General features: G+C 42.7%; 9 protein-coding genes, 1 long non-coding RNA gene and 1 other non-coding gene across 20 annotated transcripts, besides 2 other annotated features; 4 read left to right on the top strand and 7 right to left on the bottom strand.

Annotated features, from left to right (window-relative positions):
• The first annotated feature begins 1,592 nt into the window (after nt 1-1,592).
• Nucleotides 1,593-1,629: a mobile genetic element.
• Nucleotides 1,630-2,429: 800 nt separating this feature from the next.
• On the top strand, nt 2,430-4,939 carry CG17104 (uncharacterized protein). 3 transcript variants are annotated; one of them, NM_001273429.1, is made up of 3 exons: nt 2,430-2,696; nt 2,979-4,037; nt 4,136-4,939. In NM_001273429.1, exons 2-3 carry the CDS (start codon nt 3,140-3,142, stop codon nt 4,585-4,587), a joined length of 1,350 nt encoding a protein of 449 aa, NP_001260358.1. In that variant the 5' UTR covers nt 2,430-2,696; nt 2,979-3,139; the 3' UTR covers nt 4,588-4,939. The 3 variants fall into 3 exon arrangements, with proteins under 3 accessions (NP_001260358.1, NP_609433.1, NP_001285809.1); NM_135589.3 differs by having other exon boundaries at nt 2,597-2,696; nt 4,136-4,739; NM_001298880.1 differs by lacking the exon at nt 2,430-2,696 and having other exon boundaries at nt 3,049-4,037; nt 4,136-4,739.
• Nucleotides 4,940-5,382: 443 nt separating this feature from the next.
• Nucleotides 5,383-5,712, bottom strand: lncRNA:CR44180 (long non-coding RNA:CR44180). The gene has a single exon (NR_073754.1). It is a non-coding gene; the product is annotated as a long non-coding RNA:CR44180 (long non-coding RNA).
• Nucleotides 5,713-6,261: 549 nt separating this feature from the next.
• CG17105 (uncharacterized protein) lies at nt 6,262-7,007 on the top strand. 2 transcript variants are annotated; one of them, NM_001298881.1, is made up of 1 exon: nt 6,262-7,007. In NM_001298881.1, the coding sequence occupies exon 1, from the start codon at nt 6,279-6,281 to the stop codon at nt 6,588-6,590; it is 312 nt and encodes a 103-aa protein (NP_001285810.1). In that variant the 5' UTR covers nt 6,262-6,278; the 3' UTR covers nt 6,591-7,007. The 2 variants fall into 2 exon arrangements, with proteins under 2 accessions (NP_001285810.1, NP_609434.1); NM_135590.3 differs by having other exon boundaries at nt 6,262-6,695.
• A 126-nt stretch (nt 7,008-7,133) lies between these two features.
• Nucleotides 7,134-7,760, top strand: CG17107 (uncharacterized protein). 3 transcript variants are annotated; one of them, NM_001273430.1, is made up of 1 exon: nt 7,134-7,615. In NM_001273430.1, exon 1 carries the CDS (start codon nt 7,223-7,225, stop codon nt 7,511-7,513), a length of 291 nt encoding a protein of 96 aa, NP_001260359.1. In that variant the 5' UTR covers nt 7,134-7,222; the 3' UTR covers nt 7,514-7,615. The 3 variants fall into 3 exon arrangements, with proteins under 3 accessions (NP_001260359.1, NP_001260360.1, NP_609435.1); NM_001273431.1 differs by having other exon boundaries at nt 7,198-7,760; NM_135591.4 differs by having other exon boundaries at nt 7,198-7,615.
• Nucleotides 7,761-8,419: 659 nt separating this feature from the next.
• Nucleotides 8,420-8,475: a mobile genetic element.
• Nucleotides 8,476-8,658: 183 nt separating this feature from the next.
• On the bottom strand, nt 8,659-9,641 carry CG7299 (uncharacterized protein). Of its 2 annotated transcripts, none has more exons than NM_001201859.2 (1): nt 8,659-9,641. In NM_001201859.2, exon 1 carries the CDS (start codon nt 9,602-9,604, stop codon nt 9,071-9,073), a length of 534 nt encoding a protein of 177 aa, NP_001188788.2. In that variant the 5' UTR covers nt 9,605-9,641; the 3' UTR covers nt 8,659-9,070. The 2 variants fall into 2 exon arrangements, with proteins under 2 accessions (NP_001188788.2, NP_609436.1); NM_135592.4 differs by having other exon boundaries at nt 8,999-9,641.
• A 1,714-nt stretch (nt 9,642-11,355) lies between these two features.
• On the bottom strand, nt 11,356-12,298 carry CG7296 (uncharacterized protein). Of its 2 annotated transcripts, none has more exons than NM_001273432.1 (1): nt 11,356-12,298. In NM_001273432.1, exon 1 carries the CDS (start codon nt 12,177-12,179, stop codon nt 11,694-11,696), a length of 486 nt encoding a protein of 161 aa, NP_001260361.1. In that variant the 5' UTR covers nt 12,180-12,298; the 3' UTR covers nt 11,356-11,693. The 2 variants fall into 2 exon arrangements, with proteins under 2 accessions (NP_001260361.1, NP_609437.2); NM_135593.4 differs by having other exon boundaries at nt 11,623-12,221.
• Nucleotides 12,299-13,965: 1,667 nt separating this feature from the next.
• Nucleotides 13,966-14,503, bottom strand: CG7294 (uncharacterized protein). The gene has a single exon (NM_135594.4). The coding sequence runs from the start codon at nt 14,426-14,428 to the stop codon at nt 14,045-14,047; it is 384 nt and encodes a 127-aa protein (NP_609438.1). The 5' UTR covers nt 14,429-14,503; the 3' UTR covers nt 13,966-14,044.
• Nucleotides 14,504-18,171: 3,668 nt separating this feature from the next.
• CG17108 (uncharacterized protein) lies at nt 18,172-19,335 on the bottom strand. Its single transcript, NM_135595.3, has one exon. The coding sequence runs from the start codon at nt 19,290-19,292 to the stop codon at nt 18,264-18,266; it is 1,029 nt and encodes a 342-aa protein (NP_609439.1). The 5' UTR covers nt 19,293-19,335; the 3' UTR covers nt 18,172-18,263.
• Nucleotides 19,336-20,231: 896 nt separating this feature from the next.
• On the bottom strand, nt 20,232-23,275 carry CG7300 (uncharacterized protein). 2 transcript variants are annotated; one of them, NM_001201860.2, is made up of 1 exon: nt 20,232-23,275. In NM_001201860.2, exon 1 carries the CDS (start codon nt 23,254-23,256, stop codon nt 20,596-20,598), a length of 2,661 nt encoding a protein of 886 aa, NP_001188789.2. In that variant the 5' UTR covers nt 23,257-23,275; the 3' UTR covers nt 20,232-20,595. The 2 variants fall into 2 exon arrangements, with proteins under 2 accessions (NP_001188789.2, NP_609440.2); NM_135596.4 differs by having other exon boundaries at nt 20,441-23,275.
• asRNA:CR44181 (antisense RNA:CR44181) lies at nt 20,290-23,427 on the top strand. The gene has a single exon (NR_073755.1).
• Nucleotides 23,428-24,639: 1,212 nt separating this feature from the next.
• Lip1 (Lipase 1) lies at nt 24,640-26,776 on the bottom strand. Of its 2 annotated transcripts, none has more exons than NM_078816.4 (5): nt 26,392-26,776; nt 25,949-26,126; nt 25,528-25,883; nt 25,322-25,459; nt 24,640-25,263 (listed from the first exon to the last, which is right to left on the bottom strand). In NM_078816.4, exons 1-5 carry the CDS (start codon nt 26,593-26,595, stop codon nt 24,820-24,822), a joined length of 1,320 nt encoding a protein of 439 aa, NP_523540.1. In that variant the 5' UTR covers nt 26,596-26,776; the 3' UTR covers nt 24,640-24,819. The 2 variants fall into 2 exon arrangements, with proteins under 2 accessions (NP_523540.1, NP_001285811.1); NM_001298882.1 differs by having other exon boundaries at nt 24,749-25,263.
• Nucleotides 26,777-27,064: the final 288 nt, after the last annotated feature.

Below are 27,064 nucleotides of genomic sequence, written 5' to 3' on the forward strand. Positions count from 1 at the left end.
ATCGGGCTAAAAGCTTATTTCACTTCGTATTTAAATTACATTGCTCGTTTGGCCAAATCTTAAGTACTACCTACTTTGATTTTAGTCGGTCGGCGCTTTAAAATTAATAATGATTTCGTGTCGCTTCCCGGCTGCCTGTTAATGACTTCTTCTTCGTTGGTTCAACTCTGGCCACAGGGCGTATGATTAATACTTTGTTTACACTCGAAGTAGCCGCCGCCGAGGAAAATTGAATTCTCGATTCATCACCTTCCCTTCATCAGCTGCGTACATTTTGCATAAATATTTCGGCAAAGTGCTGAGAGCCAGGCAGCCAGCTACATCATCAGTTTAACAAACTAATTTGCTTGCCAAAAAGTCCTTTTCGGGACCATTTTATAAGCCATTTATATTTACGTTGGACGCCTGCCAAGTGGCCTTTGTGTCCGGCATTTTGATGGCAGGAGCTCAATTTAAGTGAGTGCCAGCAGCCTCCGTCCTCCGTCCTTCGTCCTTCTGCGCTTAATGATGTTATTCAAGTTGGCTAAAGGTGTCTGCTGGGCATGCCAGCCAAGTGAGTGGCAGGACTTAAAGTAGCCGAGGGAGCCAATCATTAGATAAATCATATTGAACAAAACACGCCCCCAGCAAAGAAATATGTATTAACTAACTTCTCAGCGCACCAATTTCGCTGAACTAGGCAGAAACCGAAAACTAGGCGGTACAGTAAATATCTAAACATATATTTAAATATTTACTTTAATTTAAATTCCTGAACTACTTTTACAGTATTTAGTTTAATCTCAGCTTTCTAACATTTATAATTCCCGCGATCACAGAGTTCACAAAAGTTAGTGTATCTGAATTCTTAGTAAACTAGTGACCTTATACCCATTTCGTCCAAGTCAGGCCGCACTGTAGCTCAATAGCAGCCAGTTTATTGTTATTGCCCTGCGTAGTTGACATTTGTAGTTGTAAGTGCCTTTATCGCCGTTGGTGGTGGCAAGATGTTAACATTTTCGACCACGTCCAGAAGACATTTTCTGTCGAGTTGACATAAAACTTGTCCTTATGGTCAACAATGTTTATGTTGTTGGCCAAGTTTGCCGCAAACGAGAGTTTTGTGGTCGCTTTTCTGGTTCGATAAGAACTAATTATGAAAGTTCCTCTTTGCAATTTGTTGCCACCGAATCAATTTGCGGGGTCAATACTGCTGGGCAAATTTATACGTTTAATCGAAATGACCAACCGGAAGATAAGCGTAATGCGAGGAAGTATTGTACATTAAAATTTCAAATGAAATTGGCTAGAAAAAACAACATTGAATATTATGGCTGCTCTGGAATTCCGCTAAAAGCTGACTCACTCCCAAGTGTATAACAATGGCAATCAGCAAAAGCCACTTGACAAAATCCCCAGACATTCCATAAGTTTGCTTTTATGGAAAATGTCAAACACTCACAGCATTAGCATGAAAATTGGCAGAAGCTTAAGCGAATGATGAATAAAATGCATTGCCAAAAAAATATGATATATTACAGATTATAGGAAGATCATTGTAAAAGAATTTCTAAAATGTATAAAGTTGAAATATATATTTTATTCCATCAAATATATTCGGGAAACTTGACTATAGCATTTTTGCTTTTTTTTTATTTTTAGCTATCCAATCCACTTTTTTTTAAGCACACCGGAAATATATCAGGGGATTAAGTTTGCTCTTGGCATAAAATTATTAAACTGGAACTAAAACTGGAAATGAGTTTAGTAAGTCGCTTGAAAATGTAGTTTTATAAGAAAGGGTTTTGATCCCATAATATTACTGTTACAATTTTAGGAAATACTTTTTTGATCTACATATATTATGCAATTATATCCATCCTTAAAAAGTTCACAATTATTTGAGAATTGTAATAGAAATGATAGCATGCTATAATCAATAAATTATTAACACGTCATATAAGTAACTAACGACAATTTTCCACATTTCTGGAAATGTGGAAAAATGTAAATAATGTCTGTGTTTATAGGAACTGAGTGGTTTACTTTTCACATAGCAATCACATATTCGCTCAATTACTCCAATCATTCAATCGGCAATCAGACACTCTTTCAGGCCAAGACAATGGACTTGGCTCAAAGAGACCCATTGGTTCTGATCGAATTCATTTAATATAATATCAATAACAAATGCGAGAGCGTATCGGAGCAGATCGTTGAATAACCGCGAATTATGAGAGGTCGTCGAGTTGTAACCAACTAATTGCCATACCAGAAAGCCGGTTTGCCACTCCGGGCCAAGCCGAAACTGAAAAGCCACAGCATCGAAAAGCAAAATCAATATCAAAAGGTGAACACAGGTGAGTGTGCGTTGAAAGTGAAATTGAACTGGAGAGTGGGGAAGTGCCATTTAAGAGATGATTTCTGGGCCAAGTGCGCGGCGCCTCGTCTTCCCAGGCCGGCCCACCTGCACTTCAGGTCCATCAAAAGTGCCGAACCCGAGGAGCAGTTGGTCGCACACCTGGGCCGCCAGAAGAAGCGAAAGAAACCCAAGCCAAAAACCCGGGCCGGGAACAGTTTTTCAAACGCCTTAAAAGCCCGAGACGGAGCTGCAAACGGTTTAGTTCCTCGCCGCAAACAAAACTAGTCACAACAACGTGGAGCGGAAGCCAGCAGCCCCAAAGTGAACCAGTTAACATACAGAGATACGGTCTGAGGTAAAGACACTCAGAGAAAAACGTTTAAAAAAATGCTTAAAATTTATGGTGAATTTCCAAATATAAAACAAACAAAATTGAAGTGAACTATCAATTTTAGTGCAATTGTCAAAAAGAAAAGGAAAAGTGGGAATGACTATAACTTTAACTAAAGCATCGTTCAAAAGCTAATATAAACAGTGAATAACATATAGCTCTAAAACAGCTTAAAAATATTCAGTTATTTGTAAGATCCCTTCCTCTCTTAATATCGTAAAAATAAACCACCTTTTTTCTCTGCAGAAAGAGAGAGCTTTTGGAATCAGGAGCAAGTTTTTTCAGAGCCAAAGTGAACGTAGCTTTCGGCACGTTCGAACCACCACACTCGTTTGATTCATTGCCAGCGAGCCACTGAACCGCCTCGCATTCCGCGAATACCAAAAAAAAACAAAAAATCCGCCGAAATGCTGCGGACCTTTGCCATTCTGCTACTGATCGCAGTTTACAGCCACGCAAGAGCTGCGCCACAGAAAACAACCGTTTCGCCGGAGTATGAAGCCACCGAGGACGTGGACTCCTCCACCTATATGTCCGTGGAGGAGAGCACCATTACGGTAGATGTCGACTCGGACGTGATATTGACCACCAATCCTGAGGGGGAGGCCTTCACCGAAGCCAGCCCGATAGTTACGACGGAGGAGCCACTTCCGGATTCGGTGGTGCAACAGCTTGAGATGGAGCGTGCACAGGAGGAGGAGCTCAAGAATCCCGAAAAGCCGGAAGATGACCTCGATTCGGACTCGGAGGAGGAGGATCAGACCACATCAACAAGTACTGAGCAACCAAAGTCTGAAGTTTCCGAGAGCACCACCAAGCGGAGCTACAAATTCGGAGCTACCACACTGCCACCGAATTTCATCACAACCACTAGAAGAGTGGAGATCACCACTATTCTGCCACAGGACGGAGCCACGACTCCTAATGCTGAGACCGAGGAAACCACCGTCAAGGAGGAGGTCAAAACCATAAGGAACTACTTCGAGCGGAAGCCCGCACATATGGAAGAGATTGAACTGGACATGGCCGAGAACCGAATGGAAACGACCACAAATGAACCCCTCCATGAGAACGTAGAGCTTTCCATGATTATGACCACCGACGCCGCATTGGTGGAAGAGGATAAAAAGACCGGAATTGAGACTGATCAGGCAGAGACGGTGGAAACCACAGTGGTGCCTGTTTACCAATACGTTAGCAATGCAGCTCCTATCGTCACTGAACCACAACCGGAATCAACTACGGTGGTGCCCACAGTAAAGGAAGAGGCAGCCACCACTGAGGGTGCCATTGAGGAAACTACAGGTGTGTCTTTAATCTAAAAATATATTTGTGACTTATTTATTTACGAAACCCATTTCCTTGCCAACAATATGTTAACTAAATACATATTTTTTTCACAGAACTGCCACTAGTTTTGTCCTCTGCATTTAAACCCACCAGTGAGGCTGAGGAGACCACTGAAACAGCTCCAAGCACCTCCACTTCAACCACCGAGACTGTTCTGATCACCACCAAGGTGGGAACATTGGAGAACTTCCAGCCAGAGACCACCACGAGTGCTTTGGACACAACATCCACTACGAGCACCACTGAAGCTCCAACTACGACGAGCACCACAAGCAGCACTGAAGATCCAACTACAACGAGCACCACTGAGGCTCCAACTACGACGAGCACCACTGAAGCTCCAACTACGACAAGTACCACCAGCACCACCAGTGCTCCAACCACAACCACCACCACAGAACGCCCCATTCAGACGCGAGCTCCGCGTGTGGAGCGAATCTTCAACTCCGACGGAGTGGAGGTGCTCTACGGATACTCGTCTGTGGTGCGGACCAACCGCTCGTGAGTGGTCAGCACCACACGACCTTGTCAAGGTCGGACAACTTGCCATTATGTGGAGATTGATGCTCGGGTTGTTTTAGGCAATTTTCAATTCTAAACGAGTTATAAACAAAAATATTTAAATTTTATGCGACGATCCGCACAGTGTGATAAACCAAAAAAAAAAAAGAAAAACAAATAACGATGCGTAAGAAGATATCGATGGAAATACAAATCCGCACAGACATTAAACAAAACAAAAATAATATTGTGCAAAATTTGTGAACGGTCTGCCAAATGACAAAAATGAGGAGAAATGCGTGAGATAAGCGATTTTATAAATTATAAATAAAACATGAACACCCATCTTTCGTTTTGTGTTTGTTTTGGCGATTGCACAAAGCGTTAGTAGGTATTTTAAACATTGTTGATCCGAAAATCGATCTTCAAATGGGACATAATATTGCCGCAACGAAACGTGATTGGCTGAGGTGATCCAAAAGATACCCTCTAATAGTAGCAGAGGGAAAGATAATTTAAATCATGTTTATGTAGGGTCTATTCCTAAAATTGAATATTCAATATAGAGTTTTTAATATAGAGCATTCAATGTAGAGTATTCAATATAGTATAGACTTCTTTCAAATCTAATTCACTGAATATGAATCATTTTGTATATTGTTCGAGCAGCGCACCCAAGAAATCAAGTCAAACACAAGCTCAGACATTCAGCAGCCCACAAGCTGATCGCTGCCCACCTGCAAAAAAAAAAATAAAAAACAGAAAAAGAAAAACCGGCAATCTCCTCAAGAGTTGTCGTCATACATTTTTGGGCTTTATGTTCCGGCATGGACGCAGTTAGTCCGATGGACAGACACGTGGACCAGTCAAGCTGACTGGTTTGGTGTGGTCAGGTCTGCAGGCTTGGGTCGCCTGGCAGATTATTCATTCATCGATCGGCTTGTGAAAATCCATGAATCCATGAAGAAGCACAGGGCTTTTTTGGGGGTTTTGCAATGAGTATCACGTTTGCTATGCCTCACCCTCGATGGAATTTGAAAGCAATCGGCTATAAAACAAACACCAAGCGCTAATTTCCATTTGAACTTGAGCGGCAGTCGCTAAACTGCATGTTGAATATGGTTCGAATGAATGCGGATCGAAGGTTTTGGCGATACGGGTTTTTTTTTTTTTGGCCACTTAACTGGCCTTTATTTACTAAGCCAACTGACTTAGTAAGCTCTAGGTCGTGGGATGTACCGATATCAGGCAGTTAGTCATAAGCTTAACGGGATGAAGAAAAATATATATATTAAGATGGTAACCACAATTGCAGAAATGAAATTAATAGATTAGTTATTTCTATCATAACATTGAAGTAATTTCTCTATCTCTCCATTTTCCTTGCTTATGAATAAATTTATCCTGGACATTTAATGACCCAAATTACTACAGTAGATTGATTTGTAAAACAAAAAGATTCGCAAATATTTCTCACTGTATGCTTGCTACAGTAAGCTCTGGCTATAAAAGCTTCATTCGCAGAAAATAAAAACAACTTCTGTTACAGCCGAAAACTATGCCACTTATATATTTAAGCTCTAGTTAACCATTGTTAACAAGTTAAGTAGACTTATTTTTGCTTTCTTTGTTTCATTATGGAAATTAAGTTGTCATACGAAAAAAAAAAAACACAGGATAGTGGGACATCCCACGATGAAATTATATGCACTCTGCGCTATCCTGCTCCTTGCCATTGTGGCAGTCCAAGGATATCCTGGTATACACGGTGGCTTTGGACACGGAGGACACGGTGGACTCAGTGGCTTGGGAGGACTTGGCGGCTTAGGAGGACGCGTTGGTTTCGGAGGACCCGGTGGCTATGGAGGACCCGGTGGCTACGGAGGACTCGGTGGCTACGGCGGACCCGGTAGCTACGGCGGTGGTGGTGGAGGCGCAGTAGCCACTGCCAACGCTAATGCAAACGCAAACTCAGTTGGTTACAGTCCGGGTGCTTACTACGGATAAGGAATGATGATAACAGCAGTCCAGAAACGGCAATTGCTTTAAAAAATAAACAAATGCATAATTATTGCATAAAGACTAAGACATTTTTCTATTATTACTTTTGCCAAACGTTATCAACACAATGGCCTTACCTTCTATGTATAATATACTATAAATATAAATTTATTAATTTTTAATTATTATTTATTAAGTGAAGAATATATATATAATTTTCGGGTTCAAAAGTTGTAATCACCGGAAAAGGAATTTTGTATAAAATGTGTAAACAGAAGCAAATCTAAGGACTTACATGATAAACTAGTTTTTATAGCTGATTATCATAATGAATTTATCTGAGCTTTTTTACAGCCTGAAAATATACTTTACCAAAACATGGCTTGCCAAAGCTAACCAGTTTTCAATTATTGATAACATAGTATATAAGCATATACTATACATATAGGTAATATTAAACGTCATGCGTTTTTAATATATGTCTAATTAATGTGCTAATCGAAGCCCCCATATATATGCCGATACAATATCGATTCTGTGATTTTTTTTGTTTTTCAGATAAACAAGTCGTCCACCTGTCACGGATGCTGGTATAAAAGAGGCCAGCACGCGATCACAAAACATCGCAATCTCTAACGATGAAGTTCCTGGCTATCTGCATTTTTCTAATCTTCGCCCTGGTGGCCGTTCAGGCACATCCTGGTGGATTCGGCGGATTCGGTGGAGGCGGTGGTGGCGGTGGTCGCGGTGGAGGCGGTGGAGGCGGTGGAGTCGGTGGAGTCGGCGGTTCGAACGCAGTTGCCAACGCGAATGCCGCTGCAACCGCCGACAGCAGAGGAGGCGGCCCAGCTTCCGCCTCGGCCTCGGCCACTGCAACCGCCAACGCCAGCTCCGGAGGAGGTGGAGGTGGACATGGCAGACATGGATAGGCTCGAAACGGATTCATAACTGTACTCTCGAAAAGTGGGCACGTCCGCTGACAGACCTACTAAACTGAAACCAATACCAATACCAATAAATATTAAAATGCTAATTCTGTTTTTGGAAATCCAAGATGTTGTTTTCGTATATTAGGTTAATAACCAGTTTATGAGTCGGGCATTATTTATAGATCTAATGACGTCAAACAAGATTTCTCTAGCCTCCTAAAAACAGACTAAGTTAACAGCGGGAGCTAATATTAGAAACTATGTTTTAAAATGTATCTAACAACTTGAATTACAACTGAAAAGTATGCATTATATATATATAGTTTTTGCAAATAGTTAGTGCATCTCAATTTTAATTTAATTTATTTTTATATTTAAAATCATTAAGCTCATTTCATTCATCATTTGTTTGTACAGCTTACCCGGAAATCCAAACAATTTGTGAGTTTTTTTTTTTTGTGTGATTACTTTTTTTATGTAATTAAGTAATTGCATTTGCCACCCACAACAAGTCTTGAATTTGGCCACTTACGGAGTGACACACTCAATTTCAGCAGGTCTAATAAATCGAAGATATTTTTTCACAAATGAAGTCCGACGTCTCTTGATATATTGTCAAGCTTCTTAAAACTCGGGTTTGCAATATTTAAATTTGCAAATTATCAACATCTGGATAAGTTTCTACGTTTACGGTAGCCAAACCTTTCCGAAATAAAACTAGTTTTATACCCCTTAATCGTACAGTAATAGGGTATGCTAGGCTTATTAGAATGTATGAAACAGATAGAAGGAGCATTTTCAATCTATATTGCATTCAGATTTTAGGGACGTTGCACTTTTGAAAAATGCTTTTGATATTTTTTTGTTTAATTACCATTTTTTCCTATCTATTGATGTGCCAAATGAACTAGTTGAGTAACGGGTATCAGATAGTCGAGGAACTCGGCTATAGCGTTTTTTCTAGTTTTTAATTCTAGCTAAATTATCTACATATTATTATCATAGTTAATTTTTGCACTAATCAAAGCACACAGTCTGCATATCAATGATGTTTTCGAAATGTCTGTTCTTTTCTGTTGCTCTAGAAAGTGGAACACACATTATAATTATAATTTGTAAATCTAAAGAGTAAAATATTTTTCTTTGTTTATTCCAAAAAGACTACAAACATTTTTACAAAATACGCTTTCAATGTATGAATTGTAATTTTATCAGCCTAGAACAATTTTGCGACTGAATCATTTCATTTATATTTTCATAATAGAAATGCATAAATTCGAAATAAAATATTATCAAAATATTCTTGACAAAGCATTCCCCTGGAAAAAAAAATGTAATTGGATGTGTGCAAAAATGCACATGTTCTTTTTATGCACATTCAATTTAGTGGATCTATACTTAAAAAGGATTCTGTGTTAGTTTTCCTTGTTTGCATGGACCTCATTACTGTGATGACATGCCTTTCAAGAATTACAAATGTTCATAGTTTTGTGTTTTTTATTTTTATTTTTATAAATATTAAAAATCTACTCAGTGAATAAATTCGGATCTGTTGGCTTATTTGCGGAATGCGTTGGCGACGGCATTGGCGTTAGCATTAGCACTGCCACCTCGGGTGTTGGCATTGGCATTGGCGTTTGCATTGGCATTACCACCGCCAAATCCTCCGTCAGAGTTGGCGACAGCATTGGCATTGGCGTTAGCTTCGGAGTTACCACCGAATCCTCCTGGTCCTCCTGGTCCTCCGAATCCTCCTGGTCCTCCGAATCCACCCTGTCCTCCGAATCCACCCTGTCCTCCGAATCCACCCTGTCCGCCGAATCCACCTTGTCCTTCAAAGCCACCTGGTCCTCCGAATCCACCTTGTCCTGGCCCTCCGAATCCACCCTGTCCTCCGAATCCAGGGCCTCGTTCCCCGAATCCTCCTCCGAATCCGCCTTCCTTCTGGAAACCAGGTCCGCTGAATCCTGGTCTTCCACCGCCCTCACTCTCAGCATTTGCGTTGGCATTTGCGTTAGCATTGCCATTATTAAACTGCGGGGCGGCACTGGACACGGCCAGGATTACGGCGAGAACGACAAAGACCTTCATGGTGATCTGCTTGATCGGAGTGACTGAACAAACTTAATGGCCAATGCCCCAGGGCCTGGTTTTTATAGTGGCCAGACGGCAGGCAGACGCAAACAAACAAAAAAAAATAAAAAAAAAAAACAATAATCTAATCTAGCCTCCGCTTTCGGATAAAAATTAGCATGCAAACAATAGTCACTGCCGAAAAATAATTTCAATATTATCGGAGATCACAGATAGATTCCCCCGATCTGGACAGCGCTCCAGAGTGGGACGGATAGCGAGTGAAAGAGTCAGATAGTGCTCTGATCGAATGCAATGGTTTAAGGAAAGTTTGCAAATGTCTTTAGACCAACACGAGCCGTGTTCGTGGTGGTTTACTAAGGAACCGGTTTGATGATATCAATATTTAAACGATTATTGATATTTGTGTTTATATTTCATTAAGCCAGTATATTTCTTACTTTCGGCACTATCATCGCATCGCTTTCAGACGGAAACGACATAGAAGCAGTTAATTGTCAGGGAATTCTCTTTATTAGCTATTAGCTATTAACACTAGAATGTGTTATATGTTTGTTTTTTTTTTTTTTATCAGCATAGATATAGAAGCAAAGTGGTTCCTGAAATCTAAATCTACCTTAATATAGAAGCGTTATTACATGATCATTGTGAAAAGAACCGTTTCAGAATCCTTAGCGGTATTAGTCCAATGATAATCAAATTGGAATCAACAAATTTGGCAAGCTTAAAAACATTACCCTAATATATTTAAATATTTTCGGTCGCTTACTACCAATATATTCTTACAAAGTCGCACATGTGGTTTTAATTAACACTTTTCTATGAGTTTCCTTGTTCTGCTATAAATCCAAAATTATTCCATATTTGGAAGCAAACCCACATCTGGTTCTTATCAATATTTTTGTAATTTACCGGCAACCGTTCAAGCCCCTATAAAATTTACATATTTTTTAGCGATGAATATATGTATGTTTGTATTCAACTTCATTTACGCGAAATAAAAATGATAATTTAAACTGCGGACGTGCGGATAGTCGAGTCAGATCTAACAAGAAAGGAAGCTCAGCCGAAGCTTATATACCCTTCTACTACGTGTATTTATTTGTTTATCTATATAAATTTAAATATGTACATATATATTTAAAAAATACGGATGCTTACCGAGTTACAACATTGAAACTATGATTTCTTTTTTATTATTTTCGAATAATTTTCCAAGGCAGTTGTGGTCGTTCGATTTTTACTAAGCAAAATACAAAGTTATTGTACTCAAATACGAATTTACACCGAATAAGAGTGTTTTTTATGATCAAGCGAAAAATTGTTTGCCGATCCGGTTCGTTCCGAGTTATATGCTACCCTATATTAGAAAAAAGCTTTTGGGGAAGATTCATGCAGATAGCTTCAAACCTAAGGGGCTCATTTGCATAAAAACAAACAGAATGATCAAGAATTTAAACATGTATATACTTCTTTTGGTCGCAAATGTGTCTGGCAAACTTCTGGATATAATCGAGATGCCCTCTGAAAGCGTATAAAAAGTCAACCAGTGTTTTGTCAATTTCCAATGCCTGACAAAAGCTTCTTGCTATATATTTGAACCAAGATTTTATAACTCTCTTGTACTACTGATTCATAAAATAATATCAAATTTTTCCAGTTCTTAAGAACTGTGTTTTAAAATGTATTAATGTTAGATTAGATTTTCATTATTTGTGTCTTAAAATTAAATTGGTTTTCGTAAACTTAAAATATAATTCAAAGATTTTAGCAATGATCTTTTGTATAAGCACGCCTACAAGAGCCAAAAATATAACATCTCCTTTCAATAAATGCGTTTAAAATTTGTCGTTAGTTTTCTAGCAAATAGTTCAACTTTTTTTATTTCTCACTCCGCGTCTATTCGACTATTGCTACTGTTGAATTTTTAGCTTAACACGTTTACCTATAATATGTTTACAAATAACTCCTTAATGATAAAAATGATTGAATGACAAATACTTGTATATAATTTTAATTTATTTAGGTTTTATTCACAGTCATTTCTTATCGCTTAACTCCAAATACCAGTATAGTTTGGATCGGTCTAACCGTACAGTCCACCTCCGGAGGCATTGGCGGATGACGATGCAGAAGCGGATCCAGCGCCACCACGTCCGCCACCACTAGCCGATGCCGAGGAAGAGGCTGAGGCCGCAGATGAGCCACCGACTGCAGGACGTCCACCACCGAATCCTGAGCCACCACCAAATCCAGGACCTCCACCAAATCCACCGCCGAATCCTGGGCCACCGCCGAATCCTGGGCGACCGCCGAAACCTTGGCCACCGCCGAAACCTGGGCCACCGCCGAATCCTGGGCCACCGCCAAAGCCTGGGCGACCGCCGAAACCTGGGCCACCGCCGAAACCTGGGCCACCGCCAAACCCTGGGCCACCGCCGAATCCAGGACGACCTCCAAGGCCGCCCTGGGCATTGGCATTAGCATTCGCGTTGGCGTTGGCGTTTCCGCCGAATTGAGGCAGGGCCGATGCCACAGCCACCAGAACAGAGAGCGCGATGAAAAGTTTCATGTTGAGTTGTTGCTTCCTCGAAGGTGATCCAAACACTTGTCCAATGCACCGCCGGACCCGGCTTTTATTCCGTTGCCCGTTGGCGAATAGATTCGTTGACTGCTCGGTGATCTACCCTGGAGCTCACTCTCCTAAGCGGCAAAAGTAGATAGAAATGAGAAAAAGAGAAAAAACAGAACAAATTATCAATATTTATGGCTCAACTCATTAGCAAGTTCGGAGCGTACGACCGTCGGACCCTACACACAATAAACCCGGTCTGCTCGATCTCCCGCTGCAACCGGTTAGTCCCAATCTCGGTAGCACCTGAGACGCGCCCCCTAATCTATACATCCACTGGAGAGGCAGCATAACGATGGGCTTGATACCAGTGATGTCATGGACCGAGTAGTTAATGGAGCTTAATGGAGGGTGACGAAAAATACATCTTATCGAGGGGGGCCAATATTGAAAATCAGCGCAGGTAGATTTCGAACAAGGGGAATTCTAGTCAGATGATCCGAAATAGATGTCGCATTAAATGCTAGTCAAAATCTATATATTTATCCTCGGAACATAGAAAAATGTAATTACTTATTGTTTAGCCATTTAAAAATATGTAAATAATAATATTAAGCAGTAAACGTAAAACAGTTTACCATAGATATTATAGATATTAGATAGAGGTAGATCTTATTAGCGGTAACTGGTTAGATATTAGTACAGTCATCAAATTAAATTAATAAATAAAAATAATGAACTAGTTCTCTTTGAGCATCTCTGTGCCGCTATTAATTAAGTATCACAAACATATCAAAAACAGTTGACTGATTTTACTGTTCGCCATAATAAATGCAAATTTTTTGTTGCCTTTCTGCCACCTGTTTAGCTTTAAACTTTTTCGCGTCGCGCAGATTTTTAATTGTTTGTTTATTTAAGCCTTTTAAAGCCGAATATAATTGAAAACGTTATAAAAACGTGTATTTGGCTAAATTCTAAACGTTAATTATTCAAATTAATACACGAGAGTCATCATCATGTCAGGAGAAAAACAACATCCCAAAAGCATTAGAAATTCAAATGAATCGAGTTGATTAATTTTGTTTGATCGGCGTGGGGGCTACGAAAGAGCTATCATCGAAAGAGTGGACCAACCAAACGGGGAGTCCCAATTGAAAGTGTGCCAAGTAATGTTATGTGATTCACACAGCCATATAAAAATGCAAAAGGGTGCTCAAAAGCCTCCTACATACGATGCCCGCATCACTGGCCATCTATGTCAGAACTTTGACAATTGAATGTGCAACTATTTTTATTTATCCTCCCGACTTATATGTATAAGCCAACGGCAATTTTATGCAGATTAGTACTCATCGGATGAGAAATCGAACCATATTGTGCACTGCACAAGTTTGAGGAGGGTAAAATTCAAAAACAAAAAAAGTAAGAGTACGGTAAGGTAAGTACTCTCACTAAAATGATTAGAAGTAATAAATCTTTTAATCTGCTCACAAATCTATCCCAAATTATTATACTAAAAATATAATTTCTTATAATAGCCAACCCTCGACCGTAGAATAATCATTCACTTCGCTGATAAGACTTAAAATCAATTAGATTGCTTATAAGATTTAAAATAAAAATTACATTACACATAGAACTCGACAGATAAATATTTTTCGCTTTTAGCGAAATGTGTAAATATTTGTTAATTAAAAACTGCACATAAATCCGTTTATTGAACCTTAATAATTTCTGAAGAGATAAATTATTGATTTTTTTTTAATTTCAAAATAATGCTTTTTGTGGGTTTTAAAATTTTTTTATTTCAGACTTTTTTAACATTAACAATAACTTAACTTCTAGATAATCCGCTCTCTGGCAGCTTATCCGTAGAAACCACCACCGCTTGCGGAGGCGGATGAAGAGGCGGATGAGGAGGCCGCTCCGCCACCACCACCAGCTGCAGAGGCTGACGAAGATGCGGAGGCAGAGGCAGCACCACCGCCACCACCGCGTCCACCGCCATGACGCCTGCCACCGCCGAATCCGCCGCCATAGGGATTACCGAATCCCCCGCCGTATGGACCACCTCCGAAACCGCCGCCATAAGGACCACCGCCAAAGCCGCCGCCATATGGACCACCGCCAAAGCCACCGCCGTAGGGTCCGCCGCCGAATCCGCCACCAAATCCTGGTCGTCCGAATCCAAATTGCGGTAGGGCCGAAACGGCGGCCACCAGAAGAGCGAGAACAATCAGAGTCTTCATTGCGAGAATTCTTCTGTGAGTTTGATAGATTCTATCTGTGCGATCGCTGGGTTGTCTGGGCTGGAACTGACGGACTCTCAGCTGAGTCGCTAAAGTATTTATACCTGCTGCATTTTTTCGAAAAGTCGTCACATACCTGGAGAGTCAAATGTTTATAATTTCGGCTCATGGGCCGATCACCTACCGGTTTTCTTTTGATTGTGTTCCATCTCATATCTAATTACACTGGGCAACATACATATTGCTCTTGAGAAAATCGATGACGAATGATATTTTGAGTTTAAATGTACAATTAATAAAATAATGCTAAATTAATAAAATAATGCTACATTTAATAATATTTTTATTGATATTGGTAATAAAAACAACGCTTGGATTTTTTAAAATTCATTATCAAAACGGTAGCATAAACGAGGAATTATAAAGAAGTATTATATACTTAGCCGATTTTTGCTATTATTACTAGCAGTATTTTAAATTCTGTTAAATATATCGATGATTTCCTATTTTAAAAATAATATAATTTTTTAAGTTTTACATGCTTGGTGCGTAGTGCTGCCGTGCTAAGCGATGACTTTGTTTGCCGGGGGATTCCCACACACACTCCCACGAAGACACATGATTGTCGACCCCCACTCAAAAGATGACCCAGGTGGTAGTGTTTGAAAAATGACAGCCAGCTTGTTTACATGTAGTTCTTCCTGATCTGCGTAGTTCCCCACCAAGATCAAGAGTACTCCTCGGCGGTTGATTTCGATCGCCTAATGCCGATCATCTGACAAGTTCATCTTGAAGAGTTTATTCCCCCTATCTTGCTTTGTTCGTCGAAAGCGGTTTCGATGGCGATGTTTTCAATAAACACCGGTCGATTGGAGTGGGCCAGTTGGAGGTGGTGAGATCACTGACTGATCGCCGGTGGCTATTGGGCATTTCTCCAGGTTTCGCGACCATTCTGCTCAAGAGAAGGTTCAGTCTGCCACAGAAAGTCTTCAGTTCCGATCGCGCATCAATTATTAAAATATACCCGACTAATCCTGAAATTATTAGAATAAAACCAACTAGTCCTGAAAGTACACATGTGGATTTGTTGAAAACAAAACAGAATCATATTTCTTATCTTAAATTAATACAACTTTACTATAAAGCCAAAATTTATTATTACTCATGGTTTGCTCTGTGTGTTTAAATGAAGTGATCAATTAATCTACGGCCAACACATTTGAATTCTATTGATTCTATTGATATTGTATTGTAGTGATATGCATTATATATCGAATATACTATTTGATTGATTTCTAAAAGCATTTTATCTTAGTTCACAGTATCGGCCAGCAATTGCGATTGGTTTCACTAGCGCAAATATGTAAATCTTGTGCAATGAGTAAAATATAGTATCAGAGTGAAATCTCTCATTCATGACTAAGTTTAGGTTTACAATCTCTTAGCAATATGATATGTTGACACTGATCGTTAGTGGGGAAAAATCACACATTTTAATGAGACAGTGCACGATAGCAATCGCAAAATCCCCATAATTCGGGCTCTTAGAGATCTGAGTCTTAACAGTCCATAACAATAAAGTCTCCCATGCGCGTCGAACAAGATTTCAGGGGTTGTTAATTGGTAAAAAAAAAAATCATTTCTTTTTAGAATATGAATACGAAACCCGTTTGGGTGTCGTCACAGCCAACTTTGAGATACATTTGTGATCGTACACATGTGTGACGATTAGCGACTCACATCCGAAGGGGTTTTCCTGGCCAGCATTTGTGAAAATCGAATTAGCACAGTCGTCAGAACTCGGTGATTTTTGGTGGTCGATTCAGGCAAAGGTAAACTATTGGAAATCCAATTTTACTTGTACTTTAAGCTCGTTATAAATAAAGTCATTAATTCCCAGCCCATTTGAATATTTTTTTCGTCTTTGGCTTATGCAAAAAGTCCGTAACATAATCGCCTAATGAAACCGGTCGGGTACGGGATCGTTTATTTATTTATATTTTCTATTTTTTTTTTTGTTTTTTTTTTTTGCCACATTTGCGATGAGGCTTTTTTTTGGGCAATTATATAAGTCTGAGCTTCGGGCATTATGTGATTTTTCCCGGAGCGACTTCTTTGTGTTCCATAATTAATGGCAGTGAAATGGCGCAGTATCTCGCAATTGCCAAACAATCGATTCGAACTCTTTACATAATTAGCTGTCTAAGCTGGCAATGCAAACGACTGGCTCCCGAATTGTAATGCATTTGCATTTAAATAAATAACGAGAGCTCTTAAATAATGAACTGCTAGTGCAAATATTTGTATATTAAAATCAATCAAATTGAAATAATCGGAGACTGGTCGAAATAGAAATATTATCACATTAGCCGACGGCCAGAATCATTTTCCATGGCGACATGAAATATTATTAAAATGCCAACTAATGAACGTCATGTTAATTATGTAAACACACACACACACACAAGCGCACGCAATCAGTGTCCTGTAATATTTTCGCATTTTAAACGCCGTTTATTGCTATTGGCATTTCCCATAGTTTTTCCGCGCCTCACCACCACTTGGCAAATTGAATTTTACCCGCCCGGGCAGGGCAAACTTTTCAATTATGCGGCCAGCGGGCTAATGAACAAAGCGATCTGACCAGAAAACCATTTGGCCAACATATCGATATGGATACGAGCCAGCCAGCCAGCCACACATCTAGCTGAATGTGCAGACTGAATTATTTAATTTTAATTAAATGCTGGCTGGCAATCGAATGGTCCAAAAATTGTGTATAGCCTATTTTGGGGCCAGTAGATCGCTTATGAAATTGAAACTTATTGTCGCATACTTTGAGGCAACGCACCTGAGATGAGCCGTAGTTTAAAAAAAAAAAAGTGCATTGGCTCATTGATAAACATTTCACATTTATTTTATGGCCCAACATAAATTGCAGCAAACAAAGGGCCCGGCCATATTGTCAGTTCTACAAAGGCCAACAACTGTTGCAGCAGCAGCAGCAGTGACTCTGTGGCAAACCGCCAACAGTCTGTTGGCCCCAACTTCCGGTTTTCCCCTCATCTTCCGCCTCTTCGACTCCATGTTGCAAAACTGCACCGCAGGGGTTCATCGTCCTTGTGCAAATTGGTCTCACAGTTTATTGCCGACTCCGGACTGCGGACTACGGACTGTGGACCTCGGACTAGGGACTTCGTGCTGCAGACTTCAGACCTCGGAGCCCAGGAGCACACAGATGCTGCTCCTCCGGCAATAAAAGTGCACTTTCAGCCTGCGAGTGAGAAGCCAAAGCTGAGGCGATGGCGAAGGCAAAGGAGCTTGCTTAAGATTTCAATTTGTTGCCATTGTGTGCAACAATTTGCAATAGTAAAACTTTGCTTAATGATAAATGTTTGTGGGGGACACATAAAACTCAAGAGCAGCGCAGTCTGTCCTGGCCATTTAAGAGATTTATGTGACCATGAGTGGCATCAATGTCTTCGGTCGGCGCAAATACAACTCCAAACCATACCATTCCATTCCCTCTAATAGACCATTAATTTTGGCGGAAACTTTGCATGCCAGATTTTCCGAACCCCAAAAAGCAGGAAAAGTCTTCTTTCGACCGCTAAGAAAACGGCTCGAAGAATAAATGGGACAGAATCAAGGACACAACGTGTCTTTCACGCATTTAGTCCTTACTCCGATTCAGAAATTATAGTGTCTAATAAAATGCCAAAAAATGATAGTACACCAAAATTGTTGAGTACAAAAACTATATTTGATCGGTTTTGATGTAATACTTTAAGCCACTGGGAGAATTACAGGTATATTGGGCTTTGGGTAATCCAGACTAGCCATGATAGCCGCCGCCTGCTCCTGCTGAGGCACTGGCACTGGCTGAAGCAGAGGCTCCGGAGCCACCTCCGTAGCCACCTCCGTAGCTACCACCACCGCCTGGTCCGCCACCTAAGGAGACTGCAGGTCCAATTCCGTAGCCGCCACCGCCGCCTCCGCCTCCGCCGCCGCCGCCGCCGTATCCGCCTTTGAAGCCGCCTCCGCCTCCATGGCCTTTGTGCTTGTGGCTAAGACCACCACCAAAGTGTCCACCACCGGATCCGCCTCCAATGCCGGGGCCAAAGCCTCCACCGCCACCTCCAATGCCGGGTCCAAAGCCTCCTCCACCTGGTCCGAAGCCTCCTCCACCTCCTCCACCAGGTCCGAAGCCTCCTCCGCCGTGACCTCCGCCGCCATGACCTCCACCAATAACTCCAACTGAAGATGATGCAGAGCTACCGGATCCGCCGATTCCTCCACCAAATCCAGGACCGCCGCCGATTCCACCGCCTCCACCAGAATGGCCACCTCCGCCGCCGATTCCGCCACCAAATCCAGGGCCGCCACCGATTCCGCTACCTCCACCAGAATGGCCACCTCCACCGCCGATTCCGCCACCTCCTCCGGAATATCCACCTGATCCAAATCCAGGGCCGTCACCGATTCCTCCACCGGAATGACCACCTGATCCGAATCCGGGACCGCCACCGAATCCGCCTCCACCTCCAGAATGACCTCCGCCGGAGATCACTCCACCGCCAGCATGGCCACCTGCGAAGGGACCTCCTCCGACACCGCCGCCTCCAAGTCCTAAATCACCGCCAGAGCCGAAACCGCCAGATCCAAGTCCTCCAGAACCGTGACCACCAGATCCATAACCTCCGCCGAGCTTACCGCCTCCATCACCGCCGCCAATCGCACCGGCAGAAGCGGACGAGGAAGCGGATGCTCCGGCGTGTCCACCACCACCACCTCCGCCTCCACCGCCGTAACCTCCGGCGGAAGCTAACGCCACACAAACACTCAGCACTATAAACAGACGCATCGGAACCTTTGCCTGCAGCTGACTAACTGGGCTCCCTGGAAAGATGCCGGCTTTTATAAGAGACTCTCCGATGTGCAAAAAGCACAAATAATAGCAAAATACTTGCAAAAATTTCGCAGAGCGCGAAAAAAGAACAGAACTCAGTCACGTTCCCAATGCTGGGATCCTAGGGTCAGGCCAGGCAAAAACTCAGACTGCACTGGACAACAAAGAATAATCAAATGGATTAGTAATCCATTTCAGTACAATATTTGTTACAAAGAAGTTTGATTTTATTTCAGTTGTATACCATCTCAAAATATTAATCCACAATAGTCTCTTCAAATTTAGTAATATATTGAGAATTTTAAAAACCTTTAAAACAGTAATTATAGTTAATATTAATTATAAATGAGAGTGCACACCTGTAGCACAGTGTACTTTGCACCCGTGGAGAACACACAAACGAGTTCCATTTTAATATTCTCGATTGTCTACAGGCGGAAATTACATTATACCCTAGGGAGAACCGAATATTTGGAAGGCGTGTGCAACCCGCGGGAGATTCATGTTAGCCATCAGTAATGATGAATTAACTTAATGATATCTAAGCCCGATTACCATTGTTGATTTACCAAAATAAACGAGTAAGCACATATTCCTAATGGAAGATCAAATGTGGCTTGAACGTGGGCTAGGGCAAAAAGAGGGTATTCCGACCTCGTCATAGTCCGGTACATTCAGTCGCTAAGTCTTATGTAAACCATTTTAATTATCGATTACCTCGGAATCAGTTGCATTGAATCTCGACTCGCCCAAGATTAGATTGATTTTCAATAAGATGATATTCGGAGGCGGTTGATGGTTACGACAATGACCCTTGGGGTCTACGTCACTCGGTTTGATGGAGTGAAAATACAGACGCCACACAGAGTGATGAATTATATAAAATTATTAAACACCATCATAATGTTTATTTGGCGAACATTTTAATTAGTACGCGATCTTAAAGCACACACATAATTTATAATAATAGTACTTTATGGTGTATTTATATTCTAATGTGGCCAAATAAATTCATTTTCACCGTGGACTTTGCATTAATACTAAAGATTAATAATTATTGGTCAGCGAATCGTTGTATGAATTGAATGATAAACTTTTTTTTTATTGTACATGTCACTTTTTAATAAGCTTTAGATCAAATCTTTAATGTCAGCTTAATGTATTGTACAATGTAGACATTCGCTTTAAAGGTCGCGTTCAAATTTTAATTATAGAATTTAAGTGTAGAATACTTTGAAATATTAGAGGTAACTTAAAATTAGCCAAGGAAAAGGCCGCCGCCACGGTTAATGGATCCTCCAAGGTGAGCGCCACCCAATCCAATTCCGGCACTTCCAGAGTTCCCGCCGAGATTGCCACCAAGGCTTAGACCATTTCCTCCCAGACTGATACTTCCCTGGCGATATCCTCCTTGGCTGGCAGATCCGCTCGATCCCAAGGAGGCAGTGCTACCACCGAGAGAGAGACTTCCCGAACCCACAGCAGGGGTCAGTATACCACTGGCGACTCCATGGGCCAGAGACGCAGCCTCGTGGGCACCGGCTAGTCCAATCGATCCAGCTGTGTTAGAGTTGTGTCCGTTTGCTCCTATTGACAGGCCATTTGTTCCAAGTGAAGCAGATCCTGAATTTCCAGAGGTTCCGATACTCAAATGTCCGGCGTTGATCTTGGATGATCCGGCGCCAGAGCCAGTAGATCCAGAGATTCCAACTGATCCGATGCTCAAGTGACCAGATGATCCAGTGCCAGAGGATCCCTTAGAAGCGGAATCAGTTGATCCAATGCTCAGATGTCCGACACCAATAGATGCAGCTTGAGAGGAACCGGTACTTCCAGCAGATTGGATATTTAGATGACCAGCTTCGATGGAGGCAGAACCTGATCCGGTGTGCAGGGAACTAGATCCCGATGACTCAACTTTCTTGTGCTCTGTCTTGATGTGGGCAGATCCAGTGTGTGATCCAGAGGCTCCAGAACCAGCAGATCCTGAGATTCCAGCTGATCCGATGCTCAAGTGGCCAGATGAACCGAGGGCAGAGGATCCCTTAGAGGCGGAATCAGTTGCTCCAATGTTCAGGTGTCCTACACCAATAGATGCGTGGTTTGAAGCAGCTTCGGAGGATCCGGTAGTTCCGGCAGATTGGACATTCAGATGACCAGCACCGATGGAAGCAGAACCTGATCCGGCGTGCATAGAGCTTGATCCCGATGACTCAACTTTCTTGTTTTCTGTCTTGATGTGGGCAGATGCAGCGTGCGTTCCAGAGGCTCCAATGGTTGCGGATCCAGAACTAATGTGGGATTGACCAGCACTGAATTTGGATGATTCGGTTTTTGAGGAATAAGTGGATGAATGCCCAGAAGAGACCATCGTGGACTCAGATTTATGATATGAAGAAGAAGTTTTCTTTTCACTGGCTCCAGTGGCGTCTACATTAATGTGGCCAGCAGTGCCGGAATTCGAGCCAGAGGTTTCGATTTTCCCATGTCCAGCTGTGATCTTAGCAGAACCAGCCTGAACAGATCCAGTATGGTGTGCACCAGTTGACGAAGATCCAGTGATTTTGGCATTGCCAAGGGAGCCTGAGCTGGATCCGGAAATTCCAGATGATCCGATGCTCAAGTGACCAGAATTGGCTCCGGAACCAGAGGTTGCACCGTTGACAACGCCACTGGCAACTGTGTCTGCTGCCTGAGCTCCATGAGCGGCAGTAATTGTTCCTGCGGAATGGATAACATTGGCTCCGGTTCCTGCAACTCCCAAAACTCCGTTGACAACCTGTGCTCCATGAGCGGCACCTGTCGATCCTGCTGCTCCAGCTTCCGCTGCATTCAGCACTGCATTGGCTGCATTAACAGTTGCTGATCCGGCGCTATGATGAAGGTCACTGGAACCCGAGACGCCGGAAGTGCCGATGGTCAAGTGTGCAGTATTCGTCTTGCTACCACTGTTGCCAGAGGTTTGAATATTCAAATGTCCAACTCCTAGGGAAGCAGATCCTGACCCACTGTGCTGAGAAGACGCTTTGTGTACCTCATCCGCCGCCGTTACACCTGCAGAATGCACAGCATTGACTCCAGTCGCAGCAGCTCCCAAAACTCCGTGAGCAGCATGTGCTCCGTAAGATGCGGCCGTCGATCCTGCCGAGTGCACAACATTAGCTCCAGTTCCGGCCACTCCCAAAATTCCGTTCACTGCCTGAGCTCCGTGAGCAGCAGCTGTTGATCCCGCTGAATGGATTGCATCTACTCCAGATCCAGTTGCTCCTAGCACTCCATGGGCAGCCTGAGCTCCGTGATTGGCAGCTGCGGATCCGGCGGAATGAACGACATTGGCTCCAGTCGAAGCAGCGCCCAATATCCCGTTCACTGCCTGAGCTCCGTGAGCAGCAGCTGTTGATCCCGCAGAGTGGACGGCATCTACTCCAGATCCAGCTGCTCCTAGCACTGCATTGGCAGCCTGAGCTCCGTGATTGGCAGCTGCGGATCCGGCGGAATGAACGACATTGGCTCCAGTCGAAGCAGCGCCCAATATCCCGTTCACTGCCTGAGCTCCGTGAGCAGCAGCTGTTGATCCCGCAGAATGGACGGCATCTACTCCAGATCCAGCTGCTCCTAGCACTGCATTGGCAGCCTGAGCTCCGTGACTAGCAGCTGCGGATCCGGCAGAGTGGACGACATTGGCTCCAGTCGAAGCAGCGCCCAGAATGCCATTGGCAGCCTGATTCAGAACCGATCCAGAAGATCCTCTGTTGTATTCCCCACCCAGACTCAATCCAGGCAGACTTGCTTGAGCCGAGCCACCACCGTTTCCGCCTCCAAATCCAAGGCTAGCACCACCGAAGCCCAGTCCGAATCCGGCGGATGCCAAGGATACGCAGCAGGCAGTTAGAAGTAAATACAATCCCGTGGGAGCCATTGTCTCAATTTTACTAACTGCTTTCCGAGAAAACGGCTTGCTTTTATAGAACCGAAAATGCGCCTAGCAGTAATGACGTCAAAGCCACTACAGGCAAGCTTCGCTACCTCGAAAAGCTCCAAATAAATTAGAATTTGTTAAAACTTCATTTCATTTCGACATCTTAAAGATAAATCAAATTGCTGTTAAATAAAATGCAATAAATATCTGAAATGGAAAAACTTGAAACTACCTAATGTGCACACTAACAGAGGTTAAACTGTAAGTGAACAAATTTCGTGACGATTTCTTCGTTAATCAATACGAACAAAAATACAGAGGGAAACCAGTTCCTTAGCATTTATCATAGTTTTTTGACTGGGAGGTGCTTATTCTGTTCAGGGGATTCACAAATGTATAAATATAACACGTGTGGTGCAGAATCTGCAAAATTAAGGTCAATCCGATCTTGCAGAAATAGTCACAGCAAACTTTCCATACATTTTAGTTTTTATCATCTTGCTTAAGTGCAAATCCAGTTTACTATCATATTGATACTTTCTACATTCTCATAAAAGTTTCATAGTTTTTACCTAAACATCTTCAACACATGCTCATTAAAATATACAGAGTATTCTTGGCATCGCAATAAGTTATTCAACTTTTTCGTGCCTATATTTATCCCATAATTAATTTCCCTCACCCAAGACTGATAAAATTAGCATTATTTTTACATCTGCTATGACGACTATAGTAGTGCGTCAAAATGAAACGAATTTTCAGAAATATTTCATACGTGTAACCAGTAGAACAAGACTTACAGCTTAAATACTGTATACGGAAGTTTTTCTTTAAGATAATTATACGCAACTAAGTAGGGAACTTAGTAAATTCGGTACCGTACAATCGATCTGAGCCACGTGCCAGTTGCCGCTTGGCGCAAGCTTAGACACAGTTTTTCACTTAACTTGGCTGCTGGTGTTGCAGGAAAAGCGCAGCTGAGCGTAGCTGAGCTCCACCCAAATGCAAATGGCAAGACAATGTGGGCTAAGAGCCCAAGAAACTATAGCTGGCGGAAGGTCGGGCGGGGGTGCAAGAAAGGAGGGAAATGCGGCAGCTTCTTGGCCCCGGTGTCAGCTGTTGGCCCACTGGAAAGCACTGGGGAAAATGGAAAATTGTGCTCGCAGGAAATCTGCTTACAAATGCATGTATCTTGGCCCGCCAGCTGGATGATGTTGATGCAAAATCTGTTACGGCTTTTGTGGGGCGAAAGAAACACTTGACTTCCGCTTCCGCCGGAGTTGCCCATGCACACTTGCGAATGCCAAATGCTATGCAAATGCGGGCATCTTTTCCATATTTAAAGCAAAGTACAACGAAGAGCAAATAAATAAATAAATATTTAAATTGGTACTGCCAAGTGGCTTCGTTATTTTTAATATGAATCTGAAATCGACACTCTATGTGATAATTTTACGCACGGAATGGTAATAAATACGAAGCACAGAGTTTTGTTTATAATATTATTGTAGAAATAAATACTTATAGTTACAAAATAAATATGTCCAAGAAGAGGTAACACAATTAAGAACGTATGAATTTTCCCCGGATTTCCCTTCTGGATCGATTAGCCTCTTCTGGCGAGCCCTCTGGCACTTTTCCGAGGACCTGCAGCATACGGCGATAGAGCATTTTTCGCACATCGATGGCCCAGAGGAAGTCCATGTGGTTGAACTCCTTCTGCGGCACCAGGTACTTGCCCGTCACGTTGCCCAGGTCATCGCACATGGACTCCACATCCTTGGGGTGGCAAAGCAGATCATTGGTAGAGTAGTACACGAAAGTGGGCACCGTCACCAGACTCAGGTTGTAACGAGGTGGCAGGTGATCCCTGTACAACTGCATATTCTTATTGGAACTGTAGCTATAAGGAGCAAAGCGACCGCTCTTGATGATCTGAATGAAGTGCTTCACCTGCTTGGCAGCCACTCCTGCCGGGTAGTGACCCAGGATCACAGGGAACATTTTCTGCAACAAATCTTGAAAGTAAATACGTACTCTTGTTGAAACTTAAGCATAAAGTTACCCTGTTAAACTCGTTCCAGTTGCGACCCACTATTCCAAATACGGCCTCGATGCACAGCCGTTCCGTCTCCTCCGTCATCCGGCATAGAAACCGGAACTCCCCATTGAACATCTCCCTAATCGAGCTGCCTACCAGGCTCTAAATTATGTAATGGAAATATGTTCTTTATCATGATATAGGAAAACTATACTTTTATTGTTACTCACATTAAAGTACAGACTGATGGCCCGAATGTAGGGGTGGTCCTCGGTCTCCTTGGCATAAACGGCGGGTGCGAGGGCCTGCATGGAAACGACCTTGTCGTTGTAGGCTGGACGCATGGAGCACATCACGAAGAAAGAGGTGCATCCCTGCGAGTGGCCGGCGTAGTGCAGTTTCGGGAATCCGGTCACCTTTAGCACGTGATCAATCATCGCTGGCAAGTCGTACATCCCGATCTCGTGCCAACTGAAGTCCCAGAACTTGGACTCGTCCGGGTCGAGGGTGGTGTGATTCCTCGAGTAGCGATTGCCACGCGCGTTCCCCAGCCAGACATCGTAGTTGTGGTCGGCCAGCAAGTAGGCTGCAAAGTGGACTTCGGTCGTAATCACTTGGCCATTAATCACGGACGACGCGAATGGCACTTACCCAGGCTCACGTTGGGCCCCATTACCACAAATCCCGCCGAGCTGTCCACGAGTCCGTGCTGCAGGAGGAAGGGCGGGGCGCCCTGCTTGCGGATGCGATGCATGGTGAGAATGTATCCGTCCTCGGTGGTCACATGGTGCACCTCCGACTCGTAGCCGTACTTGGCGATTAATTTGTCCTGATGACGAAATGGGTGAGAAGTGATGATAATGGCCGTAAAAAGAGGAGTAATCTTCCACTTGGCTATGAAAAGATTTTTCAGTAATTATTGGGAAGCGCAAGACATTATTTTCCACAATACAACTGTCTCTTTAAGATATATATATATATAGCAGCCCTTTTTGTGATGCTAAAGTGTTAATAATATCTTTTACTGATTATTGAATTTTTTTCTTTTTCTGATGTTTTTTATAGCACTGGAGAAGTTTCAATTTATATCATACCACACTGAGAGTCGAATCCTGTTTGATGTTCTTGCGCTGCAGTCGATCCTCCGGCGTTTCGTCCTCGACGCTCTCCTCCTCTTCTTCTTCCTCCTCCTCGTCCTCTTCGTCCTCCTCGCCGCCAATCAGCTGGCCTTGGATCCTGGAGATGAACACACAGAGTCCCAGGAGCAGGAGCAACTGCATCCTCAGGCTGCACCGCATCTTAATTTAGCCACAAGTATCTGCGAGTTTCACTTTCACGGAAGCGAATCTCTTGGCGGAATTCAACCTCAACGCAGCGCGACGCGAACTCAACTGAAGACCAATTCGAAAACTGTCAACGGTTCGAACCGCCGATTACAAAAACCACATCGACCAACTTCTGCAGAGACCCTGCAGCAAATAAAAAAAAAAAACCGAAATAATAAAAAGAATGCCGAAATACGAAAAACTTTCGATCAGACAACAACATTGCGCACTGTGACGTGTTAGCTTGTTTTGTTTACATTTCGATTACGTTTTACCTTTTGGGCCAGTTAATTAAATATGGGTACAAATCAGTGGGTCTCCGAGGAGGGGGAGGGTGTACTTCGAATGCGTAGGGCGTATCAATCGGAAACAAGAAACTTATCAAGTGCAGCAAGTACAGTAAAGCGTCGAGCCAGAGACAAAAGCAATTGTCAAATTGAAC

Source organism: Drosophila melanogaster, chromosome 2L (genome assembly GCF_000001215.4).
Source record: "Drosophila melanogaster chromosome 2L".
Taxonomy (NCBI): domain Eukaryota; kingdom Metazoa; phylum Arthropoda; class Insecta; order Diptera; family Drosophilidae; genus Drosophila; species Drosophila melanogaster.

What these genes read in the sequence shown, in the direction of transcription:
- CG17104 (NM_001273429.1), top strand. Translation starts at nt 3,140, where the DNA reads ATGCTGCGGACCTTTGCCATTCTGCTACTGATCGCAGTTTACAGCCAC. An exon ending in TGCCATTGAGGAAACTACAG is followed by an intron (nt 4,038 to 4,135) that starts GTGTGTCTTTAA and finishes TTTTTTTCACAG; the next exon opens with AACTGCCACTAGTTTTGTCC.
- CG17105 (NM_001298881.1), top strand. Translation starts at nt 6,279, where the DNA reads ATGAAATTATATGCACTCTGCGCTATCCTGCTCCTTGCCATTGTGGCA.
- CG17107 (NM_001273430.1), top strand. Translation starts at nt 7,223, where the DNA reads ATGAAGTTCCTGGCTATCTGCATTTTTCTAATCTTCGCCCTGGTGGCC.
- CG7299 (NM_001201859.2), bottom strand. Translation starts at nt 9,604, where the DNA reads ATGAAGGTCTTTGTCGTTCTCGCCGTAATCCTGGCCGTGTCCAGTGCC.
- CG7296 (NM_001273432.1), bottom strand. Translation starts at nt 12,179, where the DNA reads ATGAAACTTTTCATCGCGCTCTCTGTTCTGGTGGCTGTGGCATCGGCC.
- CG7294 (NM_135594.4), bottom strand. Translation starts at nt 14,428, where the DNA reads ATGAAGACTCTGATTGTTCTCGCTCTTCTGGTGGCCGCCGTTTCGGCC.
- CG17108 (NM_135595.3), bottom strand. Translation starts at nt 19,292, where the DNA reads ATGCGTCTGTTTATAGTGCTGAGTGTTTGTGTGGCGTTAGCTTCCGCC.
- CG7300 (NM_001201860.2), bottom strand. Translation starts at nt 23,256, where the DNA reads ATGGCTCCCACGGGATTGTATTTACTTCTAACTGCCTGCTGCGTATCC.
- Lip1 (NM_078816.4), bottom strand. Translation starts at nt 26,595, where the DNA reads ATGCGGTGCAGCCTGAGGATGCAGTTGCTCCTGCTCCTGGGACTCTGT. An exon ending in AGGATTCGACTCTCAGTGTG is followed by an intron (nt 26,127 to 26,391) that starts GTATGATATAAA and finishes TTTCGTCATCAG; the next exon opens with GACAAATTAATCGCCAAGTA. An exon ending in CCATCAGTCTGTACTTTAAT is followed by an intron (nt 25,460 to 25,527) that starts GTGAGTAACAAT and finishes TACATAATTTAG; the next exon opens with AGCCTGGTAGGCAGCTCGAT.